Source organism: Pantherophis guttatus, chromosome 12 (genome assembly GCF_059756535.1).
Source record: "Pantherophis guttatus breed Tessera chromosome 12, ASM5975653v1, whole genome shotgun sequence".
Classification (NCBI taxonomy): domain Eukaryota; kingdom Metazoa; phylum Chordata; class Lepidosauria; order Squamata; family Colubridae; genus Pantherophis; species Pantherophis guttatus.
Window position 1 is genome coordinate 23,171,210 of NC_142074.1, and position 25,228 is coordinate 23,196,437.

General features: G+C 43.1%; 1 protein-coding gene across 1 annotated transcript in view; it reads right to left on the reverse strand.

The window, feature by feature from the left end:
* The window catches only part of AFF2 (ALF transcription elongation factor 2), a 287,858-nt gene that overhangs the window by 193,725 nt on the left and 68,905 nt on the right, over positions 1 to 25,228 (reverse strand). Inside the window, exons 2-3 of the mRNA XM_034438607.3 lie at positions 4,928 to 5,048; positions 138 to 1,022 (exon numbers count right to left, since the gene is read on the reverse strand). Of these exons, the coding sequence (XP_034294498.2) occupies positions 138 to 1,022; positions 4,928 to 5,048 (1,006 nt within the window). The remainder of the gene's footprint in view (positions 1 to 137; positions 1,023 to 4,927; positions 5,049 to 25,228) is intronic.

Sequence of the window (25,228 nt, forward strand, 5' to 3'; positions counted from 1 at the left end):
GGGAGGAGAGAGAGGAGGGAAAGAGAGAGGAGGGAGGGAGGGAGGGAGGGAGAGAGAGAGGAGGGAGGGAGGGAGGGAGAGAGAGAGAGAGAGCAGAAAAAAAAGAAGGAAAAAAAGAAAGAAAAGCTAACACTTACTTCATTCATTTGAGGAATGGTAAGCTTTGGTAGTTTATTCTTAGAACTGGATCCGGTGGTTTTCCCTTCCAGTAGACTTCCAAAGGATTGGTTTCCATAGACCCCCTCAGTTTCTATGGGTGGTTTTAATTCTGGGGAGTCATTCGGGACTTGATCCTGGCCATCCATGGGCCTAACGTAAGCGGTGGGCTTCTGCTGGATCATACTGCTTTTACAGTGGAGTCCAGGAGGAAAGTTCTGGTTGGAAAGATTGTTAGCGGCGGATAGCAAAGATGTAGAAGGAAGAGGAGATCCGTGACTCAGAAAATCAAGATCCACCGGAGACTTCGAGTGGGTAGTTTCTTTGTAGGAGTGCTCGGCCGCAGTGGATTTGGAGTGATTGTGCCTCCTTGAATGTGAAGATGAAGGTGGGGTGTTGAGTTCCTCCCCTCCTCCAGTTTTCTGTGGCTCATTTTGGCAGGGATAAAGGTCCTCATATCGGCCTTGGGTTGGCTCATGAGAAGAGCTATGTTTGGTCCGATTGGGCTGGCTACTGGCTTGGTTCGACTGGCCACCGCTAGAGCTGTGGTTGCTACGGGACCACTCCGTCCTGGATTTCCTGCTGCTCTGGTGGCCATTCAGCAAACTTGGATTGGACGACAGGGAAGATGGGGGAGGCATAGCCGTTGAGGTGTTCCCACCCATCTGGTGGGGCGCGACCATCCGGTTCCTTTGCTCGGGGAAAAAGCTCGGCTCATTTTTGTCTACTGGGGTTTGCGGCACAGGATTCTTTGGGATGCCGACAAGGTGGCTCTGGTTGGAATGGTTGGTGAGCAGGTCCTTCATCTCATCGTAGTTCCCCAAAGTGTTCTGCACACGATTGGCAAGAGCATCACCTTTGCTGGTCTAAAACATCAAAAGAAACCAAGGTTAAGAAAGGTGAGCCACGAACAGAGATGGGGCAAAGCAAGAAAGGAGAAGATCTGACTTTTCTCAGTCCATAATATCTTAAATTGAGGTTGCCCAACCTTGGCAACTTTAAGATTTGGGGACTTCAACTCCTAGAAGTCCCCAGGCAGTCCTTCACGCATCTGCACACTGCAGGCACTACCGCATAGCGCTGAAAAAGAAGGCTTAAGAAACCTTTTCTAAGGTAAGTAGAACAGTGAAGGGGAGGGGGAACAGCTGTGCCGCACAATTTAGATTCGTTAGATTCTAGCGAAGCTAAACTGTGCGGCACAGCTGGTCATCGGAAATACCGATTCGTCCAAATTTGTAGCATTTTTTTACTACTGGTTCACCCGAACTGGTAGATTTTATTACTACCGATTCGGGCGAACCGGTCCGAACCAGTAATGTTTCACCCCTGGACTTGATGTTTAAACATGGAGACGTCACTCATTGAACATGCCATTTTGGCCCCAGCTTCAACCAGCCAATCAGCCTGAAATAGGTGAAATGATCACCTATTTCCCAACAGGTAAGGGCTGCCTACCAGCTCACCAAGAACCTTTGAGTTATCAACTAAGAAGGAAGAGACAATTGCCGGGAAACGGTACAGAGCGCTCTATTCTGTAAAAACAGTGGGGGGTCAAAGTAATTGCCAACCAACTTATGCTACCGCATTGTGATGAATAACAGCTTCAAGTGTCCTTTTTTTGTATTGTTCTGAGTTGCCCCGGACTACTAAAGATTTGATTCTAGGTGCTTTTTTTTTGGCCTGCGTCCAGCTTGGTTACTTCATAATTTCTTTCAAAATGAGCATTCAGGAGAGCTTTTTTTTAAAAAAAAAGAATCAAAGAGGAGATATAAATACAGTTGTCAGCTGTATTTGCAAAATTCAGTCGCCTTTATTTTCTGGAACCACACAGCATGTGTTTTTGCAAATCAATGATTCACAGTTACTTTCTGTAAAGCACGGCAATTATTAGGCAAATTCTGACTCATTTTTGGCATTATTGTGTTTTCATTCCCTGTGTACTTCTTACTCAATTGCCTGGATTTTATCTGTGGCTTCTCTCTTTTTTTTTTCCCTTCTCCTTTTCTGAAAGGCCATTTAAAAGATGGGACATTGGTCTACGGATTATACCTGTAGTACAGGGTGAGTGTTCAGATGAGCAAGGAAACTACATCTGAACAATTGGTGGAACTATGATGGTTAAAGAAAGCTGATTGTTTACCAGAAGAGTTCTGAGAGTTGGTGGAAGGAAAAAGGAAACCAGCCTTCCAAAACTATTTGATACCGTACATAATTCCTCAGATAAATAGGTTCCTACAAGTACGATCCAAATATATCTTATGCATGTTTATTTGTCCTTGTAAACAAAGAACACAAGATAATTAGATGCAAAGGTGGTTTTTTTTCAGGAGGCAACTGGACTTTTCTTGTTTTTTTCTTTTGAAGACGTTTCGCTTCTCATCCAAGAAGCTTCTTCAGCTCTGACTGGACGGTGGGGAATGGAAGGATTTCTATTCCTTGCAGGCAGCTACTCATTTGCATCCATTTGAAGGTTTATCTATGTCCTCAGGGTCACCTGAGTAGCGCTCCTGGTTCCTGTAGTCTGCAATTTTTCCTTTCTGGAAATCCATTCCTACTCCCACCCCATTCCGAGGGTGTCCATCCCAAATTGTATAGCTAAAAGTCTGTAGTCATGGATAAGAAGGGAAACATCTTCGAAGAAAAAAACCAGAAAGTCCAGTTGCCTCTTGAAAAAAGACTTCTGGGACAACCAAGACCTGGATGACTGAGAATCTCCATATACAGTGGGCCGTAAAGCAATATGAAGCGGTATATAAATCTAAGTGCTATTGCTATTGCTATCTTCTCTCAAGATGCTGGAGAATAATGCTTAGTTGCGGATCTTGTAAAACGATTCAACCCCTTTTGGGCTTCTGGTGAGGATTCATGGAGAACTAGATGTCCCTCAAGGAGTTTTGTGATGGAGATCAGCAGCTGGACAGTAATCTCTGGCCAACGCTATCTCTCCAGATAAAGGAGAGATGCTGAGATTGCCCATCTGCACTCCGGATAGCTGCTCCTCATAAGTAGACTACAGGAACTGAGGTTTCTGTAGTCGGTTCATGAGTTGCATGAAAAAAACAACAACACACCACTGCTTTGCTTGATCTCAACTTGGATGTTCATCAGGATGATTAGAAAATCCTTTTGTTTGGAGTTGTATATTTTATTTTATTTTTTATTTTGATTTATATGCCGCCCTTCTCCGGAAACTCAGGGTGGCTTACAAGGTGTTAAGCAATAGCTTTCATACTTTTGTAGATTTTATACAAAGTCAGCTTATTGCCCCCACAAACCGGGTCCTCATTTTACCTACCTTAGAAAGGATGGAAGGCTGAGTCAACCTTGAGCCTGGTGAGAACTGAACTCGCAGTAATTGCAGGCAGCTGGAAGCTATATACTACCTTTTAACAGTAGCATTAGTCTGCTGCGCCACTCAGGCTCTTATTGTTTGCACCACAATGTTTCTGTTGGAGTATAAAGTTTTGGAAAGGAGAAGATGGGAGCGGATTGGAGGTGGAAACATGATATCTGTATGTCATTTTTTTTTTAAAAAAGAAAGAAATGCTTCCTTTCTAAATATTTGGAAACTATTTAGAAATTTAATCAATTATGTAGAGCGAAGACTCATACTGTATGAAGAAACAGTGTTTTCTTTGGTGTATATGGGTGGTTGTATTTCTTTTTTGTTAAAAAAAGAAAAGCTTAAGGAGGACATTTTTGGGGGCCAAAAAAAGGACATCCCATTTCAGCCAAGAATCAAGTCTTTGTAGTGAGCCCACCTTCGTCAACCCAACGCACAATGAACAATGACCCAACCCAGCTTTGACACACTCCCCCTCCTCACTTAACACAAGGAGAACCCATTGTGTCAAGGGAAGTGGGGTAGGGAGTGAGGAGTTGGGAGGCCAAACACTCGTTCGCTTGTTCTTCTCTTCTCCTCTCCAGCTGGCCTTGCAGAAATGCTGAGGCAGCATTTGTGCAAAAGAGGCTGGACAGGTGGTTTGCAACTCAGGACCTTCTTCTCTGAAGAACCTCATTACCTTTGCAGGTTTCAACTGACTCGGCTTTCTGGAAAGAGGAAAGAAACGGGAAAGCGTCCAATTTAGCCTGGCGGCATCATTGCTATCACAAAGGACAAGAGGAAAGAAGAAGCAGGGCCGAATCTTTGTCCGATGTAGAGCAAACTATATGAAGGTTTGGTTCCAGGGGTGGGCTCCGAAGGCTTTCCTAGAGCCTCCAAGAGGGTGAAAACGGCCTCCCCAGACTCCGGAGGCCCTCTGGAGGCTGGAAACAGGATCAGATATAAGTCACTTTTTTCAGTACCATTGTAACGTCAAAACGTTGCTACACAAATGGTTGTAACTTCAAGGACTGCCTGTAATTTAGGCAGTGTTTCTCAACCTTGGCAGCTTTCAGATGTGTGGGTGCCAGCTCTCAAAATTCACCAGAGTTGAAGTCCACACACCTCAGAACTGCCAAGGTTGACAAAAATACTGATGTATACAGAGGGCAGGATATTATTATCTAATAATGTGAATGTGAACATAGACATAAGGCTGGTCTCTTGAAGTCTTCCCATTTTTCTCAGCTCACGTACTCATCATGGATGTCCAACATCATTGAAGACCTCAAGTTGGAGAAAGCAATCTCTCAACAGCCACCTTTGCCTGTTCCTTGCAGGATGATCTTCCCCATGGGGGCTGAGGTGCAAGGAACACGTAGAAGAAGGAAGAAGTTGCTTGTGCAACTCAATGAATGTCAAACATGTCAACTCCCAGCGTTGACTTACCTTGTACGGTTCTCCAAAGAGATTAAAGCCAGATGCAAAGAGGTCTTCATCTTGCTGGATTTCTTGATTTCTCCGCTCCCATTCCTTCCTCTTAAGGGCGTTCCGATCTTGTTCATAGTGACTGCAATTTTTTTTTTAAAAAAAAAGAGATAAATAAGCATTTACTTAAAAAATAAGAAAATGTCTGTTCGCTCTTAAAACTGTAAAAGAAAGAAAACAGTCCATGAAAGATTTTGAACGTTTGAGAAATTTAAAGATAAGAGCAGTCTGATTCTAGAAGGCCTTCACACACACACACACACACACACACATCACATCACATCACAAATAAGAAAACAAAAATAATGGCCCAATAGTTTTCCAACTCAGATGTCCGTCTTAGTGCTATTAGAATATCCTCAAATTATTAATTGCAGCCATTCGGAAAATGTGGAGGTTGCACTGCAACTCGACTCTCTTCTTGTGTCGCTCAACGCACTGAGCCAAATCCAAAGTGGAGGTCTAGAAGTTCACTGCCTCTCGTGCTGTTTATGCTGGCGACATTTCTCAGGTTATCCAAGGCTGAAATGCTCTGCCAAGTCTTTTTACTCCTTCCCTTCCTTCTAAGGAAAGACACAGAGAATCAGGGATAAGGAGGAATGGCCAACTGTTGTGGTTCGCCAGCAGCCTGCGGTGCTGGCAGCGGAGTCGGACAGCGATGAGGCTGAGGAAGAACATGGGCCAGTCCTGGAGGCTGAGGAAGGCCCGGATGAGGCTCTGCGTCAGAGGCAGAGATGGGACCAGGAGGAGTGAGGTGCAGACTCCGGAGCCTCCAGAGGCTGACAGCAGAGAGGCAGAGGAACAGTGGTGTGTTACAGCTGCCAAAAACATGACAATGCAGTCCTAAGGTTGCATTGACAGAAAGATAGCATCAAGAACACGATAAATGATAGTACCAGTACCACTCTCTATTGCATTGGTGAGGCCACATTTGGAATACTGTGTCCAGTTTTGGTCACCATGATGCAAAACAGATGGTGAAGCCCTAGAAAGAGCACAGAGAAGAGCCACAAAGATGATCAGGGGTCTGGAAGCTAAATGATGGCTAATATCAAGAGCCACAGTGGCACAGTAGTTAAGAGTGCAGGCTACTTCTTCTGATCACCGGCTGCCAGCAGTTTGGCAGATCGAATCTCACCAGGCTGTTTTCTTTCTTTCTTTCTTTCTTTCTTTCTTTCTTTCTTTCTTTCTTTCTTTCTTTCTTTCTTTCTTTCTTTCTTTCTTTCTTTCTTTCTTTCTTTCTTTCTTTCCTTTCCTTTCCTTTCCTTTCCTTTCCTTTCCTTCCTTCCTTCCTTCCTTCCTTCCTTCCTTCCCTCCCACCCACCCACCCACCCACCCACAAAGATGATCAGGAGTCTGGAAGTTAAATGATGGCTAATATCAAGAGCCAACCTCTGGTTGGCCCCAGAGTGGAGTGGGAATGGGGATTTTGCAGTATCCTACCCCTGGAGTGGGGAGGGAATGGGGATTTTGCATATCCTACCCCTGGAGTGGGGAGGAAATGGGGATTTTGCAGTATCCTTCCCTTGCCATGCCCACCAAGCCACTCCCACCAAACCACACCATGCCCACCCAGCCACATCCACAGAACCAGTAGTAAAAATTTTTGAAATGCACCACTGAGTTGTATGTATCTGTAACAGCAGGACTGGAGGCTGTGTGTAGATGAGACATTTTAATAAGAGAAATTTATTTATCTAGAATGTTTTAACAGTTTGGCTTTAATTTTTATTTTTATATATAAAAAAAATCCTTTCTACTGCTGTTTCCATGTTTAATTAAATCCCACCACCCTAATGCAGCCTGACATTACTCATTACTAAAACATAATTATATAGTAAACAAGCAATATAGCATTTACTATTTCCTAGTAAGTTTTTAAAAAGGATTAATAAAAACGAAGCTCTGTAATTGCTCAAATCAATGCGGGTAATTATAATCTGCCCTTCTAGGTGACGCAGAAATATAGTAAATAGGATACCAATCGCTGTAGCTGTAAATCAGTATTTTTTTGGGTAAAAAACGATTTGTGTCGAAACGGGTCTGAGAGTTTTTGTCTAGGAGAAGAAAATCAATGGGTAACTTGATTTCAAAATGTTATCTTCTCCTTTCTCCCTATCAAACTAGGGCTTACCTAAATTGTCTTGGAAACTTCAGGTCCGCCCCATGTCTTTTAATAACTAATTTACTAAGTTTTAACAGTTAGTATGTCCCATCCCGCCCCCCCCCCCGCAATCTTTCTCTTCATCAGACTAGACACACTTAGTTCCCTCAATCGTTGATCGTACAGTTTAGCCTCCCTTATCAAATAGAATAGAAATAGAATAACAGCGTTGGAAGGGACCTTGGAGGTCTTCTAGTCCAACCCCCTGCTCAGGCAGGAAACCCTACACCACTTCAGACAAATGGTTATCCAACAACTTCTCAAAAACTTCCAGTGTTGGAGCATCCACAACTTCTGGAGGCAAGTTGTTCCACTGATTAATTGTTCTCACTGTCAGGAAAATTCTCCTTAGTTCTAAGTTGTTTCTCTCCTTGATTAGTTTTCACCTGTTGCTTCTTGTCCTACTCTCAGGTGCTTTGAAGAATAGCTTGACTCCCTCTTCTTTGTGGCAACCCCTGAGATATCGGAACACTACTATCATGTCTCCCGTAGTCCTTCTTTTCATCAAACCAGACAGACCCAGTTCCCGCAACCAGGTCCCTACCCCTGATCATCTTTATTGCTCTTCTCTGCACCCTTTCTAGGACCTTAGCATATATGCATATTCTTTCTAGCCAGGTTTTACCTACGTAAGCTAAGATGTTATACAGCCCTGGTTCTGTGAAATCTCATTCACACATTTCTGGGCTTTTTGTTTCTTGCTGACAGACAGCAGACTCTGTGCTGCCCTATATTTGTTTTCTGAGGTTTTTGCGGGTATTTGTATGTAGGTCTTTGGTTATTTGGGTTTTCTCCCGCGTAAAATTGGAAGTGTCTCGGCAACGTTTCGATGAAGTCTCATTCGTCATCTTCAGGCTGGTGTTTTCGGCTTCGTGCTTCTAACATTGCTCCTAGAAGCACGAAGCCGAAAACACCAGCCTGAAGATGACGAATGAGACTTCGTCGAAACGTCGCCAAGACACTTCCAATTTTATGCGGGAGAAAACCCGAATAACCAAAGATAGATAGATAGATAGATAGATAGATAGATAGATAGATAGATAGATAGATAGATATTTTGAATTGTGCTGACTTACAAGATTAATTAAGTAGACTTCAGGTCTTCCTGAGAACCATGGCTCCTGATGTGGCCTACCCAAAGGGTTGACACAGGTGAGAAGAATTTAGGGTCTGACCAACAATATAAATAACTGTATCAAATGGACCACAGCCTGAGCCAAAGAAAACAAACTTGCAGCCAAGAATAAAATACCTCCAAGGAATGATGAAGCACTTAAACTTTCCTGACTTCCTGATCCCCAACCCTGGGCAATCAGCCAGGGTCTTAAGAACTTTCCGGAAAACCAGCAGAGCTGGGGGCCAATCAAATCTCAAGTGGAAAACCTTTTTTTAAAAAAATATTCATACGGCCTTAGTTACTTGGTCATTGTTTGTTACACCCATGGGTTTTTTTTTCTAGGAGTTCTGCGATGGCTTCTGTCCAACAACATTCTTGTGAAGTAGGCCAAGCCAAGAGAGAGAGAGAGAAAAAAAGAGAGAGATCTTGATTCATGGCTGGATTTAATTCACCTTCTAGATACGACCACATGTAGGTAGCGAAGAACAATATATCCTCGCGTCTCTGCTGGGGATGAATTTAATCTCATTCCAGCCCCCTTTTTTTTTTGCCCAAAGAAAATAACCGTATCTCAACACCAGTCTTTTCAGCTCAGCAGGCCAACCTACTGAAGGATTCACACAGCGAGCTATAATGAGGAATAAGCCACACAGCCATTGGGCTTTTGCAGCGGTACAGAGTCACCGGTTTCTCACAGAAGCCGCAATTACTAATTTGAAGTGCTGTCTAATTAAAACCACAGCTATGTATTTAGCCTCTTGTTATGCCCCCTGCCGCTTTCTAATTACAGAGAACTCTTTATCTGCACAGCACAACTTCTTCGGAACGGATGGAGACAAGCTCGAATGCCAACCCAGGAGCCCCCTCAAGGGCAGAGGGCAACCAAAGTCAAGTCCTTGAGGGCTCCTGAGAGAGGCACTCTCTACCGCGGAACCAAAAACATGAGTGTCTACGGAGATTCTCAGTCATCCAAGTCATGGTTGTCCCAACGATGCTTTTTCCCCCCAAGATGGTGGGGAAATGGAAGGTAGGGAATGGATGGCAGTCAGAGCTGAAGAAGCTTTTTGGATGAGAAGCAAAATGTCTTCAAAGAAAAACATGAAAGTCCAGTCGAACCTAGAAAGGATCAAAGGAATGCTGGAGGAACATCTCGTGGAATAACTCAAGTTGAGTGTGGTGCCAAAGGCAACTCAATTTCAATTAGATACACCTAACTTGGCACCGTCCAGATCTGAAAGGACTGTTCTGACCTAGGCTTCCTGAGTCAGTAAAACACACGAGTAGTCCCAAAAACCTGTTTTATTTTAACAGCTGTGAATTCTGTTCATTCACAGATGAATCCCAAATAGTTGTAAAGAGTCCTTCGGGATTAGGCTAATAATCACCCAGCTTTATCTCCCTTGACATGCTGCCAAAGACCTAATTGGCAAAGCCACACGGAATCCAGAATCAAACAGAGCTTCAGACTTTAAACTGCACAGAATTAACAATGTTGCTTCCTACAAAGGCCCATGTGCCTTTGCTCCTCTTTTAAGTCTTATGGGAGGGGCCAATCATCTCCAAGCCCTACTTCTGAGTTGTCCCTTTTGTTTTAACTGTTCTTGCCTTCTTGCAGCTCTGCGCATGCACACACTGGGAACAGGCTCCCCCTGCCTCTCTGAGGTCCGACTCTGGAGGCTCCGGAGGCAGCACGTACCTCCCAGGTGGCCCTTTCTCTGCCTCCGATGCAGAGCCCTCATCTGAGCCTTCCCCAGACTCCACGTCTGGCCCATGGTCCTTCCTTCTTTCATAGAATTCTGGGAGTTGAAGTCCTCCAGGCTTAAAGTTGCCAAGGTTGGAGACCCCTGGACTTGAAGACTTCCAAGGTCCCTTCCAACTCTGTTATTCCATTATTCTGAAGAGAATTGAAAGAATACCAACCAACTCTTGAAAAAATGGAGAACTCCTGACTCATTGCTTGTTCACATCTTAGATACATGTCACTGTTACGCCGACTTAAGTAGAATGTGCACTTGGAATGCCACGAAGACCCTGAGAATAATGTTCAGCCTCCAACCAACAATCTAGACATCGCACCCTATAAGATAAGCACTTCAAGTGACTCTGATTTGTTCCTTTCGGTTTCTTTTAAGAGCTGTCCTCTCGTGGATCTGTAGCACCACAAAGACCATTTACGGAGAATACAGGATGTACTCAGAAGAGTCCTATGAAAAGATATTTCGATACGGTGTCTGCTTTCAAAACAGGAATCTTCCCCTTGTCTAGTTCAAACAGACCCAGGCGGGCGAAATGAGCATACCATGTTCCGCCTAATGTTTTATTCAGCTCAAACAGAAGAAGCACCATAATGACTATTGAAAGCAAATTTTGTCTCTTTAAAGCTAACCTTCAGAACAAAAAAAAAAGAGAGAGAGAGAGAGAGAGAGAGAGAACAAAACAAAAAAAATCCTTAAGCGAGAAATGACTCTTTTATATTACATTTAATAGATATCACAGAGCTCTGGGGGAGGGGGAAAAAACATATTTCGAATTTCTAGATGGAAAAACCAGATCCTTTGGAGGCCATTTGATTATTATTTTTTTTTAAGCCTGGTTGCAAAAGCTTTGGCCACCTCTAGCAAACCAGAGGAAGAAAGAGAGAGGTGGCACAAAGTTTTCTATGCCACCGACTTTAAGGGATGGGACACATGCATCTTTTTATCTTTATCTTTTATTAGATTTGTATACCGTCCTTCTCCTTTCGAACTCAGGGCGGTGAACAGCCACAATAAAAACATTTGTACACAAAAGTTAAAATAATTTTTAAAAATAATTAAATAAAATTTGGCCCATAATTTAAAACATTTCAATTAAAATCAGTATCAAACGTTAAAACCAACATGGAATCAGGCCAGCCCAGCTATCTTCATCGGCCACATTATTATTCTAAGAGTCCATTCTGTTACTCATTCATTCGGAGTGACACTGACAATTCAGAATGATTTGATGGGTTTCCTCTGGGCCACCATCATTCCTCTACCAGAAAGTTGAACACACAAAACTGGGTATATCTAGTTTAATGAAGAGAAGGACTAGGGGAGACATGATAGCAGTCTTCCAATATCTCAGGGGCTGCCACAAAAAAGAAAGAGTCAAACTATTATCCAAAGCACCTAAAAGTAAAACAAGAAGCAATGGGTGGAATCTAATCAAGGAGAGAAGCAACTTAGAACTAAGGAGAAATTTCCTGACAGTCAGAACAATTAATCCGTGGAACAACCTGCCACCAGAAGTTGTGAATGCTCCAACACTGGAAGTTTTTAAGAAGATGTTGGATATCCAACCTCTTCTTAAAAACATCCAGTGTTAGAGCATTCACAACTTCTGGTGGCAGGTTGTTCCACGGATTAATTGTTCTGACTGTCAGGAATATGGAAAAGGCGAGAACTCTCCTGTTGTTCGCCAAATCTATTCATCTTTTTTCAAAGCTGAGAAATGCAGGTCCACAGCTCAAATTTCATCTCTCTTCCTCCTAATGCCCCCCCCCAAACAGCCTTCACATTCTCCTTAAGAGTCACAGCAGGGTGCCTATCTAACACAGCCTCTTAATACTCATCCTTTATCTTGGATGTAATTTATCTGGTGCCAAGACTTCCTAATGAATTTCACACATGTGTACTTAAATTTGTTACAGCTTACCAGTTGAGTATGATAAGCAGTAAGTAGAGCGCTGAATTCGGAGCTGTCTCCCAACAGACGCATAAAGGAGCTTTGCTATCCGCCAAAGGAGGGAAGACGGGGGGGGGGTGAGGAGGGGAGGAAAGGAAGGGATAAAGTTTAAATTGCAAATCCAGCAAAATGCAAAGTAGGGAGGAGGTGGAGTTGGGTTTTGGAGAAAGTCAAGGCAGGCATGGAGGATTGGCAGTGGCCAATTTCATTGCTGGCGTAACTGTTACTTTATTATTGTTCTGTCCCCGTCCCACACACGCACCCCACCAGACGGCCTGGAGTTAATAAGCCACACGACAAAATCTTTGAAGATAAAGCTGGCAGCAACCCAGTGGCTAGCTGACAATTCAGACTTTACTCACACAAAACAAAGATTAGACTGCAAGCATTCCGATAAAGCCTTCGGTGTCCTCCGGAGGAATTGCCAGAGAGGAGGGTCCTGGAGAGGGAGGCCTTGCCAACTCCTCTCCCTCACTCTCAGAGTCTGCATCTGTCAATAGCCCAGGCTCAGGCAACAGAGCCACAACAATTATTGTTCCGTCTGATTGATGTGACACATACAATAAGGCAGGGGATCTGAATAGTTAGATCAGATAGCCTGCCTGGGTGTCCGTCGTTTTAAGAACGCAATGTCAGATACAAAGAATAGAATAGAGAATAGAAGCTGGAAGGGACCTTGGAGGTCTTCTAGTCCAGCCCTCTGCTCAAGCAGGAGAACCTCTACCATTTCTGAGCCATGGTGGCGTAGTGGTTAGAGTGCAGTACTGCAGGCTACTTCTGCTGACTGCCGACTGACTGCAATTTGGCAGTTCGAATCTCACCAGGCTCAAGGTTGACTCCCCTTTCCATCCTTCCGAGGTGGGTAAAATGAGGACCCAGATTATTGGGAGCAAGAGGCTGACTCTGTAAACCGCTTAGAGAGGGCTGTAAAACACTGTAAACATCTCAACATCTTTTAAGTAGTATGGATCAAGACCATATGTTAGGTTGCAGTTCAAATGCTCAAGCTAAGAAATGAGTCAACCACAAGTTTTCAACACTAAATTGGCATCGGATAAGGGTCGATGGAATTCAAGAGGGGTTGAGCTTAGATGGTTTGTGGCAACGCAACGACTCTAGACTGATGACACCCTTAACTCTGCCCTCTAACTCTGCCTCCTCTTCTCCTACATCTAATGAAGATTGAATGTTGTGATAGCAATAGCACTCAGATTTATATACCGCTTTACAGTGCTTTACAATCCTCTCTAAGTGGTTTACAGAGTCAGCCTCTTGCCCCCAACAATCTGGGTCCTCATTTTACCCACCTCAGAAGGATGGAAGGCTGAGTCAACCTTGAGCCTGGTGAGATTCGAACTGCCAAATTGCAGGCAGCCGGCAAATCAATACATTTTGGTGATGGCCAAAATGTATTGTGAGCCGCCCTGGGTCTTCGGAGAGAGGCAGCATATACATTAAATTAAATTAAATTAAATAATTAAATTAAATTAAATTAAATTATTATTAAATTAAATTAATTAAATTAAATGTTTCTTTTTTAATTTTTATTAATATATTCTATACACCAATACACCAATAAAATATAATGTTTCTAATGTTCTTTCTGGAGCAGTTGTGAAAATGTAAAGTTAACCGAAAGGAAGAGTGCCGAATTTTGCACTCAAACTGGGACTGTCAGCAGGGTTTTGGGTTTTTTTCCCCCCCCTGTGGCACATTAATGTTCACGGTGACGCTATTCGTTTTTATTTTCTTAAATAAAACCTGATGCATTCATGTTTAACTATCATATGTTTAATGGGACTATTCTGATTACGGAGTGATTGGGCTGTGATTTACGCCACCATTACCTGTGTTGTGGGAAATTTCTGCCTTCCAGGTCTGGCATCAAGGCGGGCAGAAGCTCATAAAACTTCTCACTTCCTCGCAATTCTTGGTAACTCAGAGCAATAACTAATCATTTTGAGAAACAATATACTGTGAAACAGTAAGAGAGCCAATTTCTATAATTAGCACCACGGTTGTGTACTTTTCTCTTCCCCATCAATAGGACTATTGTCAAGCAGGTTAAAATATGCCCTTTGCTACAGAAACTCTGGCAAAGTTTTGCCCTGTTTGAGGTCTCAAAGAGACCCTTATCAGAAATCTCAACCATTTAAGCCCCACTCGAGTTGAAATCTCCATCAGCTTGACTGTTTATTAACTATATTTATGGACTGTCCTTCAGCCGTAAATGCTCCCCGAAGTGGTTTTGCCACGAAGCAAATGAAAATAACTCACCAATAAAACGGAAGAGTAAATTTAAAAATAAAATAAAGTTTTTTTTAAAAAAAATGAAATGAAATATGAAATGAAATAGGCAAATGTTTTCCATCCCCCAGTCAAAGAAAAAAAGTCGGAATAATGATTCTACTCTAGAGTCCTATAGATGCAAATACAGGCTCAGACTTGCTAAATTATGACTTAGTTAATGATAGTTTACTGTCGGGGGCCACAAAATGCCTTGATTCACAGAACCTATGAAAACAGAGCACGCGGTTTCAAATCACAGAGAATTGCTGGGAGACAGGCGGTATACAAAAATTTAAATAATTGTAATCCCAACAAGAATGTAACATTTGGAAAATTGGTAGCACAAAGGGCTGGGTCATACGTGTTCCTTCCACACCCCAAGAAATTTCATCATGGCGATGTTTGAATGTAAATCCTTCCTCAAATGTGGTCTTTTCAACCCAGGGAAATTGAAGCCGCGAGGACTTCAGTTCCCATCATTCCCGAGTCAGCCATGTTTATCAAATTAATTCAGCTGACAAGAAAAATGATAAGGCTTGAGCCAAAGGACTGGTTCATCTAATTTCACAGCATTGCAGAGAATTAAGCTTTTTTTTAAATCATTTGAAACATCTAAAGTAGTGGTGGGATTCAAATTTTTTTTTTACGGTGGGCGTGGCTTGGTGGGCGTGGTGTGGCTTTGTGGGAGTGGCTTTGTGGGTGTGGCAGGGGAAGGATACTGCAAAATCTCCATTCCCACCCCACTCCAGAGGAAGGATATTGCAAAATCTCCATTCCCACCCCACTCCAGGGCAAGGATGCTGCAAAATCTCCATTACGTCCCCACTCCTGGGGGGAAGGATATTGCAAAATCTCCATTCCCAAACCACTCTTGGGGGAAAGATATTACAAAATCTCCATTCCCACCCCACCCTGAGGCCAGCCAGAGGTGGTATTTTGCTGGTTCTCCAAACTGCTCAAAATTTCTACTACCGGTTCTCCAGAGCCTGTCAGAACCTGCTGAATTTCACCCCGATTAAAGATGATTCTAATGAATTATATGGCAGCTTTGAAAAAAAAAAAAGATCAATAGAGTATATTGGGGTGGTTACAATTCCTAAGAGAGCCGAGGTGGCGCAGTGGTTAGAGTGCAGTACTGCAGCTACTTCAGCTGACTGCTAGTTCAGCAGATCAGCGGATCAAATCTCACCGGCTCAAGGTTGACTCAGCCTTCCATCCTTCCGAGGTGGGTAAAATGAGGACCCAGATTGTTGGGGGCAATATGCTATTTAGTATACTGTCTTTGGTGTAAGCTGCCCAGAGTCCTCGGAGAGTGGGCGGCATAGAAATATGACAAATAAATAAATAAATAACAATTATGTGAACATTTGACTGCATTTGGATAAAAAAGGGAAGGTTGATCTTGGATCTTCACATGTCTAATGGGGAGCAGCTTCCCAGATCTGTGTTAAGTCAATGCAGATAATATTGGGTTGGGTGTCTGAAGGTTGTCTGAAGTTGACTCATTGCAACTGGATTATCTTCTTCTTGTTTAAAACTTCGGACAACCTTCAGATGTCTCCATCTGGACGATTGAGAAATTGGGTTAGGTCAGTGGTGAAATCCTCCGTGGAGTGACACCAGTTCACTGCCCTCGCATGCATTGTGCGCGCCAAATGTGCACTGCTCGTGCGTGCATGCACATTGCGGACCAAATGCCTGCTCGTGTCGAAAAAGGAAGCTTAACAAGGTAAGTAGAACAGTGAGGGGGGGAACAGGTGTGCCGTGCGATTTTGATTGGCTAGAAAGCAGGATTTTCTACAAATATAAATCGTACGGCACAGCTGATCGTCATAAATACCAGTTTGGATGAACAGGTAGCTTTTTTTTTTTTTTACTACTTTTATCACTACCGATTTGCTCGAACCGGTGCAAACAGGTAGCATTTCACCTCTGGGTTAGGTCAGGGGTCTGCAATCTTAAACACTCAAAGAGCCATTTGGATCTGTTTCCCACAGAAAACACCGGGAGCCACAAAAACTGGGTGGGCGTGGCCAACTCGATGTCACTCACTTCCACCGGGTTAGGTGATTAACAGGAATGATTGAGGAGCAGACAACTTCATATATATACATATATATGACGAAGTCTCATTCGTCATCTTCAGGCTGGTGTTCTCGGCTTCGTTCTTCTAGGAGCAATGTGTGTGATCGCTAGAAGCACGAAGCCGAGAACACCAGCCTGAAGATGACGAATGAGACTTCGTCGAAACATTGCCAAGACACCTCCAATTTTACGTGGGAGAAAACCCGAATAACCAAAGACCTACATACAAACACCCGCGAAAACCTCAGAAAATATATATATATATATATATATATATATATATATATATATATATATATATATATATATATATATATATATATATATATATATATATATATATATATATATATATATATATATATTGTGTGTGTGTGTGTGTGTGTGTGTGTCTGTCTTTGGTTATTCGGGTCTTCTCCCACGTAAAATTGGAAGTGTCTTGGCGACATTTCGACGAAGTCTCATTCGTCATCTTCAGGCTGGTGTTCTCGGCTTCGTGCTTCCAGGAGCAATATGAGATCGCAGCTGTCTCTTCCTTTTAACTGTCTCTTCCTTTCCTGTTAAAAGGAAGAGACAGCTGCGATCTCACATTGCTCCTGGAAGCACGAAGCTGAGAACACCAGCCTGAAGATGACGAATGAGACTTCGTCGAAACGTCGCCAAGACACTTCCAATTTTACGTGGGAGAAGACCCGAATAACCAAAGACCTACATATATATATATATATATATATATATATATATATATATATATATATATATATATATATATATATATATATATATATATATATATATATATATATGTTTCTGTAACACTTTGGCTTCTATGGATGGTAAGAAGAGAATCATAACACTGTTATCTATAAAAGAGAATGCTATCTCCTTGACTTCTCCACCAGGAATTTAACTTAATATACAGTGCAGTTGTTGTTGTTTTTTCATTCCAAAGCCAGTGGATTCGGTGGCTCTAAGTGACTCAACGGCTGTTACAACAATTTGCATTTCATTAGCTTCCACCCTTACAGAGTCACGTTTTTCCCCTCCATCATTTCTCTATTTTAATGATTTCAATGTTTTAATTCATGATTTCTGCTCATGTCAAGTCAGGAGGTCAGTCCCGGGCAAAACTCTCCAGTGGCAAAACAGATGCAGAAGGCATTAGGATGGAAACCTAAAGAAGGAAACAGAACTTGCCACATTAATTTATAAGGGAAGGAAGAGCAAAGGATGCTGTAAGTGACTTTACAGAATCTTTTTTTCCCCCCTTCTTCTTTTCCTTCTTCCCAGGAACATAGTAACAAGGAAGGCTTGAAGTCGGAAGCCTAAGCAGAAAGCAGAAGAATCTCTGTCTCTTAAGGATGCTTCCAGTTATTAAAAGTAAGGTTTGAAGATCAATGAGATAATTGACAGCATGCAATCATCTCAACATATTGCTAGTGTGGAAGTGTTTCTCGCCACCATGCTGTATGGGCTTTTGAGTCACTGACAGTTAAATGGGTCTGCTGGGACTAGTACAGGGTGATGCAAGAAGAGAGGGGAAAAAAGAAAGGAAGGAAGGGAGGGAGGGAGGGAGGGAGGAAGGAAAAGAGAGGAGCAAGGGAGGGAGGACGGGAGGAAGGAAAAGAGAAGAGGGAGGAATGGAAAGAGGAAAGAAGGAAAAGAGAAGTGGGAGGAAGGAAGGAAAAGAGAGGAGGGAGGAGGAAGGAAGGAAAAGATAGAAGGAAGGAGGGAGGAGGAAGGAAGGAAAGAAAAGGGGGAGGGAGGGAGAAAAGAAGGAAAAGAGAAGCGGGAGGAAGGAAGGAAAAGAGAGGAGGGAGGAGGAAGGAAGGAAAAGATAGAAGGAAGGAGGGAAGGAAGGAAGGAAGGAAGGAAGGAAGGAAAAGAGAGGAGGGAGGGAGGGAGGAAGGAAAAGATAGAAGGAAGGAAGGAAAAGAGGAGAGGGAGAAAGTTGGTTTAATTTTTACAGAAGATAGTTCCATATATTTACCATCCATTCCCATTTTAAAATTGTGGAAGACTTTCATTTTTAACCAGGCTGTATGCTATGCCTTCTGCGATCCTTCTTGGATGTTTTGAGGGTACTCCTATGCATTTTTGGCATTGTCCAACAGAAACTTTAGGCCATCTGCTATTATACTGTTCCCGATATAAGCACTCTAGGACAGACCCTTATATATCCCGAAATATTAATCCATTTCCAGGTAGGGACGGCGATTTCTATTCAATGCTACAACACTCAAGACAAGGACTCAAAATTAAGCTCTCAAGTTGTCCATTTCTAGGCTACCATTTGTACCATACTCCCCTCCCCTTACTTAGAATGGGGAAATCTCCTCATATTTTATTCGGGTTTATTTTAGGAAGTATATTCATAATTATTGTTAGAGAGTGGTGCGGTGGCCTAGAGGTGGAGCTCTCACCTCACAATCGGGAGGCTGTGAGTTCGATCCTAGGTAGAGGCAGGTATTTCTCTCTCTGGCCATGTTGAGAATATATCTGCTGAATATACTGTAACTCCGCTCTGGCAACAGGAAGGGCATCTGGCCAATAAACACTCAGCTCCGTCCAGTTGCCCAGACTCCACCCCGCAAGAGATTATGGGGTCATTAAATGAGGATGATAATGATGATGATTCATAATTATCGTTAGACTCGATTATTAATGTTCTTCTCTTATAGACACATACAGACACAAGGATGTAATGCTCATTTTTAGTCAATATTTTCTTTGTATCTGACCTTAGGGCTGAAACGGAACTGAATTGACTTGAGGTTGGTTATCAGTCAAGGTTAGCTCAATCGTACTGCAGGGGGAATCTCGGCAACCTCCTCTTGTACTGTATTTTGTGTCGCTGCTAAAAATGCGTATTATGCAGCTCACGGTTTTATCATCTCAGAATGACGCTTAACGCCGTCTAATACAAAACAAGACTTTAAGCCCCAAATCATAATTTAGCGGAGCAACCCCTTATCTCTCTCTCTCTCTCTCCCTCTTTCGATAGCGAATCTTGAGTAGCAACTACTACTTGTTATTGCGTCTTTAGGAATTGACATCTTGCGCGAACGTGCTGATTTCCTCTTCAAGGCCCGGGCAATTGGCATTTTATTCGGAGGAACACTTAAGTCAACAATAGCTCTTATCAGGATGAGATATTCTGGAAATTGCTGATGTGGATTTCATTCCGTCTCCCCCCTGCTTCCACCAATGCTCCATTTTCGCACATCGACTGCAAGCAGGCTTCCTTTTAAAATATAAATCACACACACAAACCCACAACCCATCAGCATGGAAATACAAATGAGACGGCTTCATTCATCTGCCTTCGCTTATCAAAAAGATTGAAGAAACAAGTCAAAACAAAGATTTGTAATGCCATCAGAAGGGAGGCGAACAAAGACTGCGCAAAAGGAAATAGCATGAGGAAATGTCTTGGATACTATTCTTCTGACACATTGAAAGCTGGTTCTATGGCAGCCTGGGTATCTGGAGTCTGTGATTTTGAAGGACCACTCAGGGATGGATTTCAAAGGCTAAGCTTTAGAAAGGAAAGGAATTGGTCTCTCAACGATCCTTAAATCAATTCCGCCAGATGTGTTTGGCATTCTCAGCAAGAACCTTTTTAACGGTGGGGTTCTTGATGCTCCCTGAGCTTGGTTGTTTTCTTGCAGACGTTTCATTACTCGACTAGATTGCATCATGGATGATGTTCCCTAGTTGGGTCATGAAACGTCTGCAAGAAAACAACCAAGCTCATTGAGCACCAAGGACCCCATAGTCGTCCATTTCCAGGGATCCTACAGACCTCCTCCTTCTCCTCTCTGCAGACCCCACTCCCTTCTAGGACTGATCATGTTACCTAGTGTGGTTAATGAAACATCTTCAAGAAAACAACCAAGCAGTCCTCCTCCTCCTCCTCCTCCTCCTCCTCCTCCTCCTCCTCCTCCTCCTCCTCCTCCTCTTCTCCTCTCCAGAAACCTCACTCCCTTCTAGCACTGATCATGTCACCTAGTTGGGTCATGGAACATCTGCAAGGAAGTAACCAAGCAGTTCTTTTCCTCCTCCTCCTCCTCCTCCTCCTCCTCCTCCTCCTCCTCCTCCTCCTCCTCCTCCTCCTCTTCTCCTCTCCAGAAACCTCACTCCCTTCTAGCCCTGATCATGTCACCTAGTTGGGTCATGGAACATCTGCAAAGAAACCACCAAGCAGTCCTCCTCTTCCTCCTCCTCCTCTTCCTCTTCCTCATCCTCTTCCACCTCCTCTTCCTCTTCCTTCTCTTCCTCTTCCTCATCCTCTTCCACCTCCTCTTCCCCTTCCTCCTCCTCCTCCTCTCCTCTCCTCCTCTCCAGAAACCTCACTCCCTTCTAGCACTGATCATGTCACCTAGTTGGGTCATGAAACATCTGCAAAGAAACCACCAAGCTCAGAGAGAGCACCAAGGAGCCCCTCATTTCAACCCTGAGCTACAAATAATTCTCCTTTATTGGGACGGTGAAGTCTATCGCTGGAGGCCAATCGTGTGACGTTATCATTTTTAACCTCCCATGTGCACCAGTTCTCCGGAATCTCTACATGCCTAACAGATCTGGAGGATTGAGAGATTGCAAGTTAGTGCCAGGAGTGATTGTCGTCCAGTGTGCGTTGCAAGTCTGGTGTGTATCCACGTTCATCTGCATAATGCATTTTGATCAGCCTGACCTTATTTGCGGTAACAGGCATCCATGACAAATGATGACAAGGGAAATTCAAGCTCAGCCGCAGAATAATTTGGCCATTTAGGTTGATATTTGAGGTTTTATTTGTGACAGTCATCTGCAATTGTTCAGTTTGTAAATGTCTTAGGGTCGGTGGAGATTTACGTTCTGGATTTCTGCTAGAAATGCAGTGTCAAAGGATAATGATGGTCTATATGCATTGCAGAAGATATAGGTAGTCCTCGATTTACGATCCCAACTGAGTCTGGAATTTTCCCCTGGAGTGAGGTGGGAATGGAGATTCTGCAATATCCTTCCCCCTGGCGTGTGGAGGGAATGGGGATTTTGCAATATCCTTCTCCCAGGAGTGGGGTGGGAATGGAGATTTTGCAGTATCCTTCCCCTGCCACGCCCACCAAGCCACACCACAGCTACCAAGCCACGCCCACAGAACCGGTAGTAAAAAAAAATTGGATTTCACCACTGCCCGATGTTAGCAATGGCTGGCTGATATATGTTGCCTGTCAAATCTGAATTAGAACGGCAGGGTTTTCTCATCAAAAGGGCAAAGGAATATTAGAATTATTTAGTTTATAAATATTTTTTTTCCAAGCCCTTTTCTCCGCACCTCCATGTTTCCCAGTTTTTATTATGATTAGGATGATTTAGTGTTAAAATAATACCCTTGTATTAACTTTATGCATTTATTCTTTCTGCTTTTTAATTAGTATGTATTAGCATCCATCTATTTATCTGTGTACCGCATTTGGCTTTCAAAGCTCTTGGAGACCCTGCCTTTTTAAAAAAAGGTGATACTAGAATCATAAATATTAAGGTGAGAGACAGGGAAATAATTGCATACCGCTGGTCTTGTTTGGCTGTAACATTTCACTTTGCTGAATTCTTTTTTGTTTGTTTGCTTGTTTCTTTCTTTCTTTTTCCATGGCTCATTTTACCCTGTTTGGCTCGCAAATGCTAATTGTTGCCTAAGCTTTGAAATGGGTGGGTGACCATGCAAGGAAAAAGCACCAGGGCATCAATAAATTCAAATATTATAAATCAGATAAACCAAGTTATCGTAGGAGCTGCCCGTGAGCCTATCTGAATAATATCTCCCGGGATGTGGCTAGATAAGTCATGGCTATCGTAACAAGCTAGAAAGAAAAGTCCAGCCCTTCAGCCATAAATAAACACCTGGGCAGAATCCTATGCTATAATGTGGACCAGATTCTGCCTTTCATTTTGGAGCATCAAGTTACTATGTATGCAGGTGGAGAGGGAGGGAGGGAGGAAGGAAGATAAAGAGGAGGAAGGAAAGAAGGAAGGAAGGAAGGAAGGAAGGAAGGAAGGTAGGTAGGTAAAGGGGGAGGAATATAGGAAGGGAGGGAGGGAGGAACATAAACAGGAAGAATGTAGGAAGGAAGGAAGGAAGGAAGGAAGATAAAGGGGGAGGAATATAGGAAGGGAGGGAGGGAGGAAGATAAACAGGAAGAATGTAGGAAGGAAGGAAGGAAGGAAGGAAGGAAGGAAGGAAGGAAGGAAGGAAGGAAGGAAGGAAGGAAGGAAGGAAGATAAAGGGGGAGGAATATAGGGAGGGAGGGAGGAAGTTAAAGGGGGAGGGAGGAGGGAGGGAGGGAGGAAGGAGAGAGACAGAAAGAAAGAAAAAGAAAGAAAGGGAGAAGAGAGAGAAAGAGGAAGGAAGGAAGGAAAGAAGGAAGGAAGGAAGGAAGGACGATAAAGGGGGAGGAATATAGGAAGGGAGGGAGGGAGAAAGATAAAGGGGGAGGGAGGAGGGAGGAAGGAAGGAGAGAGACAGAAAGAAAGAAAAAGAAAGAAAGAAAGGGAGAAGAGAGAGAAAGAGGAAGGAAGGAAGAAAGATAAAGGGGGTGGAATGTAGGGAGGGAGGGAGGGAGAAAGATAAAGGGGGAGGGAGGAGGGAGGGAAGAAGGAGAGAGAAAGAAAGAAAGAGAGAGAGAAAGAAAGAAAGGGAGAAGAGAGCGAAAGAGGAAGGAAGGAAGGAAAGAAGGAAGGAAGGAAAGAAGGAAGGAAGGGACAGAATCGTGACTTGAAGGGATTTCTTTGAGAAAAAGACCAACTGTACAAAGTGACAGACATACAGTCCTATTCTCAAGTTACCAGAAGATAGTTTCCTACTTTGGGTTGTGGGGAAAATAGTAATAGTAATAGTAATAGTAATAGTAATAGTAATAGTAATAGTAGTAGTAGTAGTAGTAGTAGTAGTAGTAATAATAATAATAATAATAATAATAATAATAATAATAATAATAATAATAATAATAATAATAATAATAAACCACACTTTGCTCAATGTGTCTCCACGAGCCTTAGAGACAAACGATGGAGTGGACAAAAACTAAGCGCTATACTGGCCTTATAAAAAGTCACAATCCCAGGCAGGTATGCCTTGCAAAATACGGTGGGAAAAAAATCCAAGCTGGAGATGATTTTGATGGGCAGAGCATGGGTTCCTCCTGCTCCGTGGACTTGTAAGAAAATGGGAAGGCGAACATCGCAATGGATTTGCAGCTACCAATATTTTTAACTCTCCCTCTGGATGTGAAAGAGACAAATATACGGAAAGATATCTTAATTTGCACATTTTATGTATCCGGGAATAATGGTCTTAAATAGGTTGAAGAGAATGCCATATTTATCTCTCCAGCATAATGATTCAGGAACGGAGAAGCCAAAGATTGAGTCACGAACGGAATATATATTGCTTCTTTTCAATATATTATGTATTCCGTTCTTACTAAACCCCCCGAAGGCACAACTCGGGAAGAAGAAAAAGAGAGAGAGAGAGAAAGAGAGGGAAAACCGAAATGTTTCATTCCTGCTCAACATAAATCCTCTCCTCCCTACCTTTTACTTCTCCTTTCCTTTTAATAGATATATTTTTATATATTACTATTTCTGGGACTCCTATCTGGATTCCACTGACAGGCTAAACGCCACGAGAACATTTTCTGCAACCTAAATCCTATTTATTTATTTATTTTTATTGATTGATTGATTGATTGATTGATTGATTGATTGATTGATTGATTTGATTTATATGCCGCCCTTTTCCGGAGATTCAGAGGGACTTATAGAGGTAGTCTTTGACTTGCGACCACAATTGAGCCCAAAATTTATGTTGCTAAGCGAGACAGTTGTTAAATGAGATTTGCAAGCAGGTAAGGAACTGAGGGTCAAAAATCCAAGGGACCGCCCAACTGAAGTCCTAGATGCTTGACGGGTGTAAATCATGTGGCATTTGTTAACAAAAGGGTAGGGTTCAATCAGGGGTGAAATCCAGCAGGTTCTGACAGGTTCTGGAGAACTGGTAGCGGAAATTTTGAGCAGTTCGGAGAACAGGTAGCGAAAATTTTGAGTAGTTCGGAGAACCAGCAAATACCACCTCTGGCTGGCCCCAGAGTGGGGTGGGAATGGAGATTTTGCAATATCCTTTCCCCAGGAGTGGGCTGGGAATGGAGATTTTGCAGTATCCTTTTCCCAGGATGGAAATGGAGACGTCATAGAGCCGGGGCAGGTGGGTAGGCCCACTCGCGATCTCTGCTACCGGTTCGCACAAACCGGTATGAACCGGCTGAATTCTACCTCTGATCCTAACCAAACCTATTCCTAATTGTTCTAGAGATATTATTCTATGAAAAGCCAAAGAGAGAGAAAGACCACAGAGATGGCTGTTCACCCAGAAGCCATTAAATTAAAATATAAGTATCTGGGAAAACCTTGGATTCCAATCCTGAGATGATGTTCCCAAGGCAGAGGTCAGGACAACACAAGAGAATCAGGAACAAAAGAAAGATTCTGTTCCCTGGGTAAATTTCCTTTTAAAAGATAAAAGTAAAGGTTCTCCTTGCACATATGTGCTAGTCGTTCCCGACTCTAGGGGGCAGTGCTCATCTCCGTTTCAAAGCCAAAGAGCCAGCGCTGTCCAAAGACGTCTCCGTGGTCATGTGGCCGCATGACTCAATGCCAAAGGCGCATGGAACGCTGTTCCCTTCCCACCAAAGGTGGTCCCTATTTCTCTATTTGCATTTTTTACATGCTTTCGAACTGCTAGGTTGGCAGAAGCTGGGACAAGTCACAGAAGCTCACCCTGTTACGTGGACTAGGGATTCGAACCGCTGAACTGCCGATTTTTCGATCGACAAGCTCAGTGTCTTGGCCACCGAGCCAC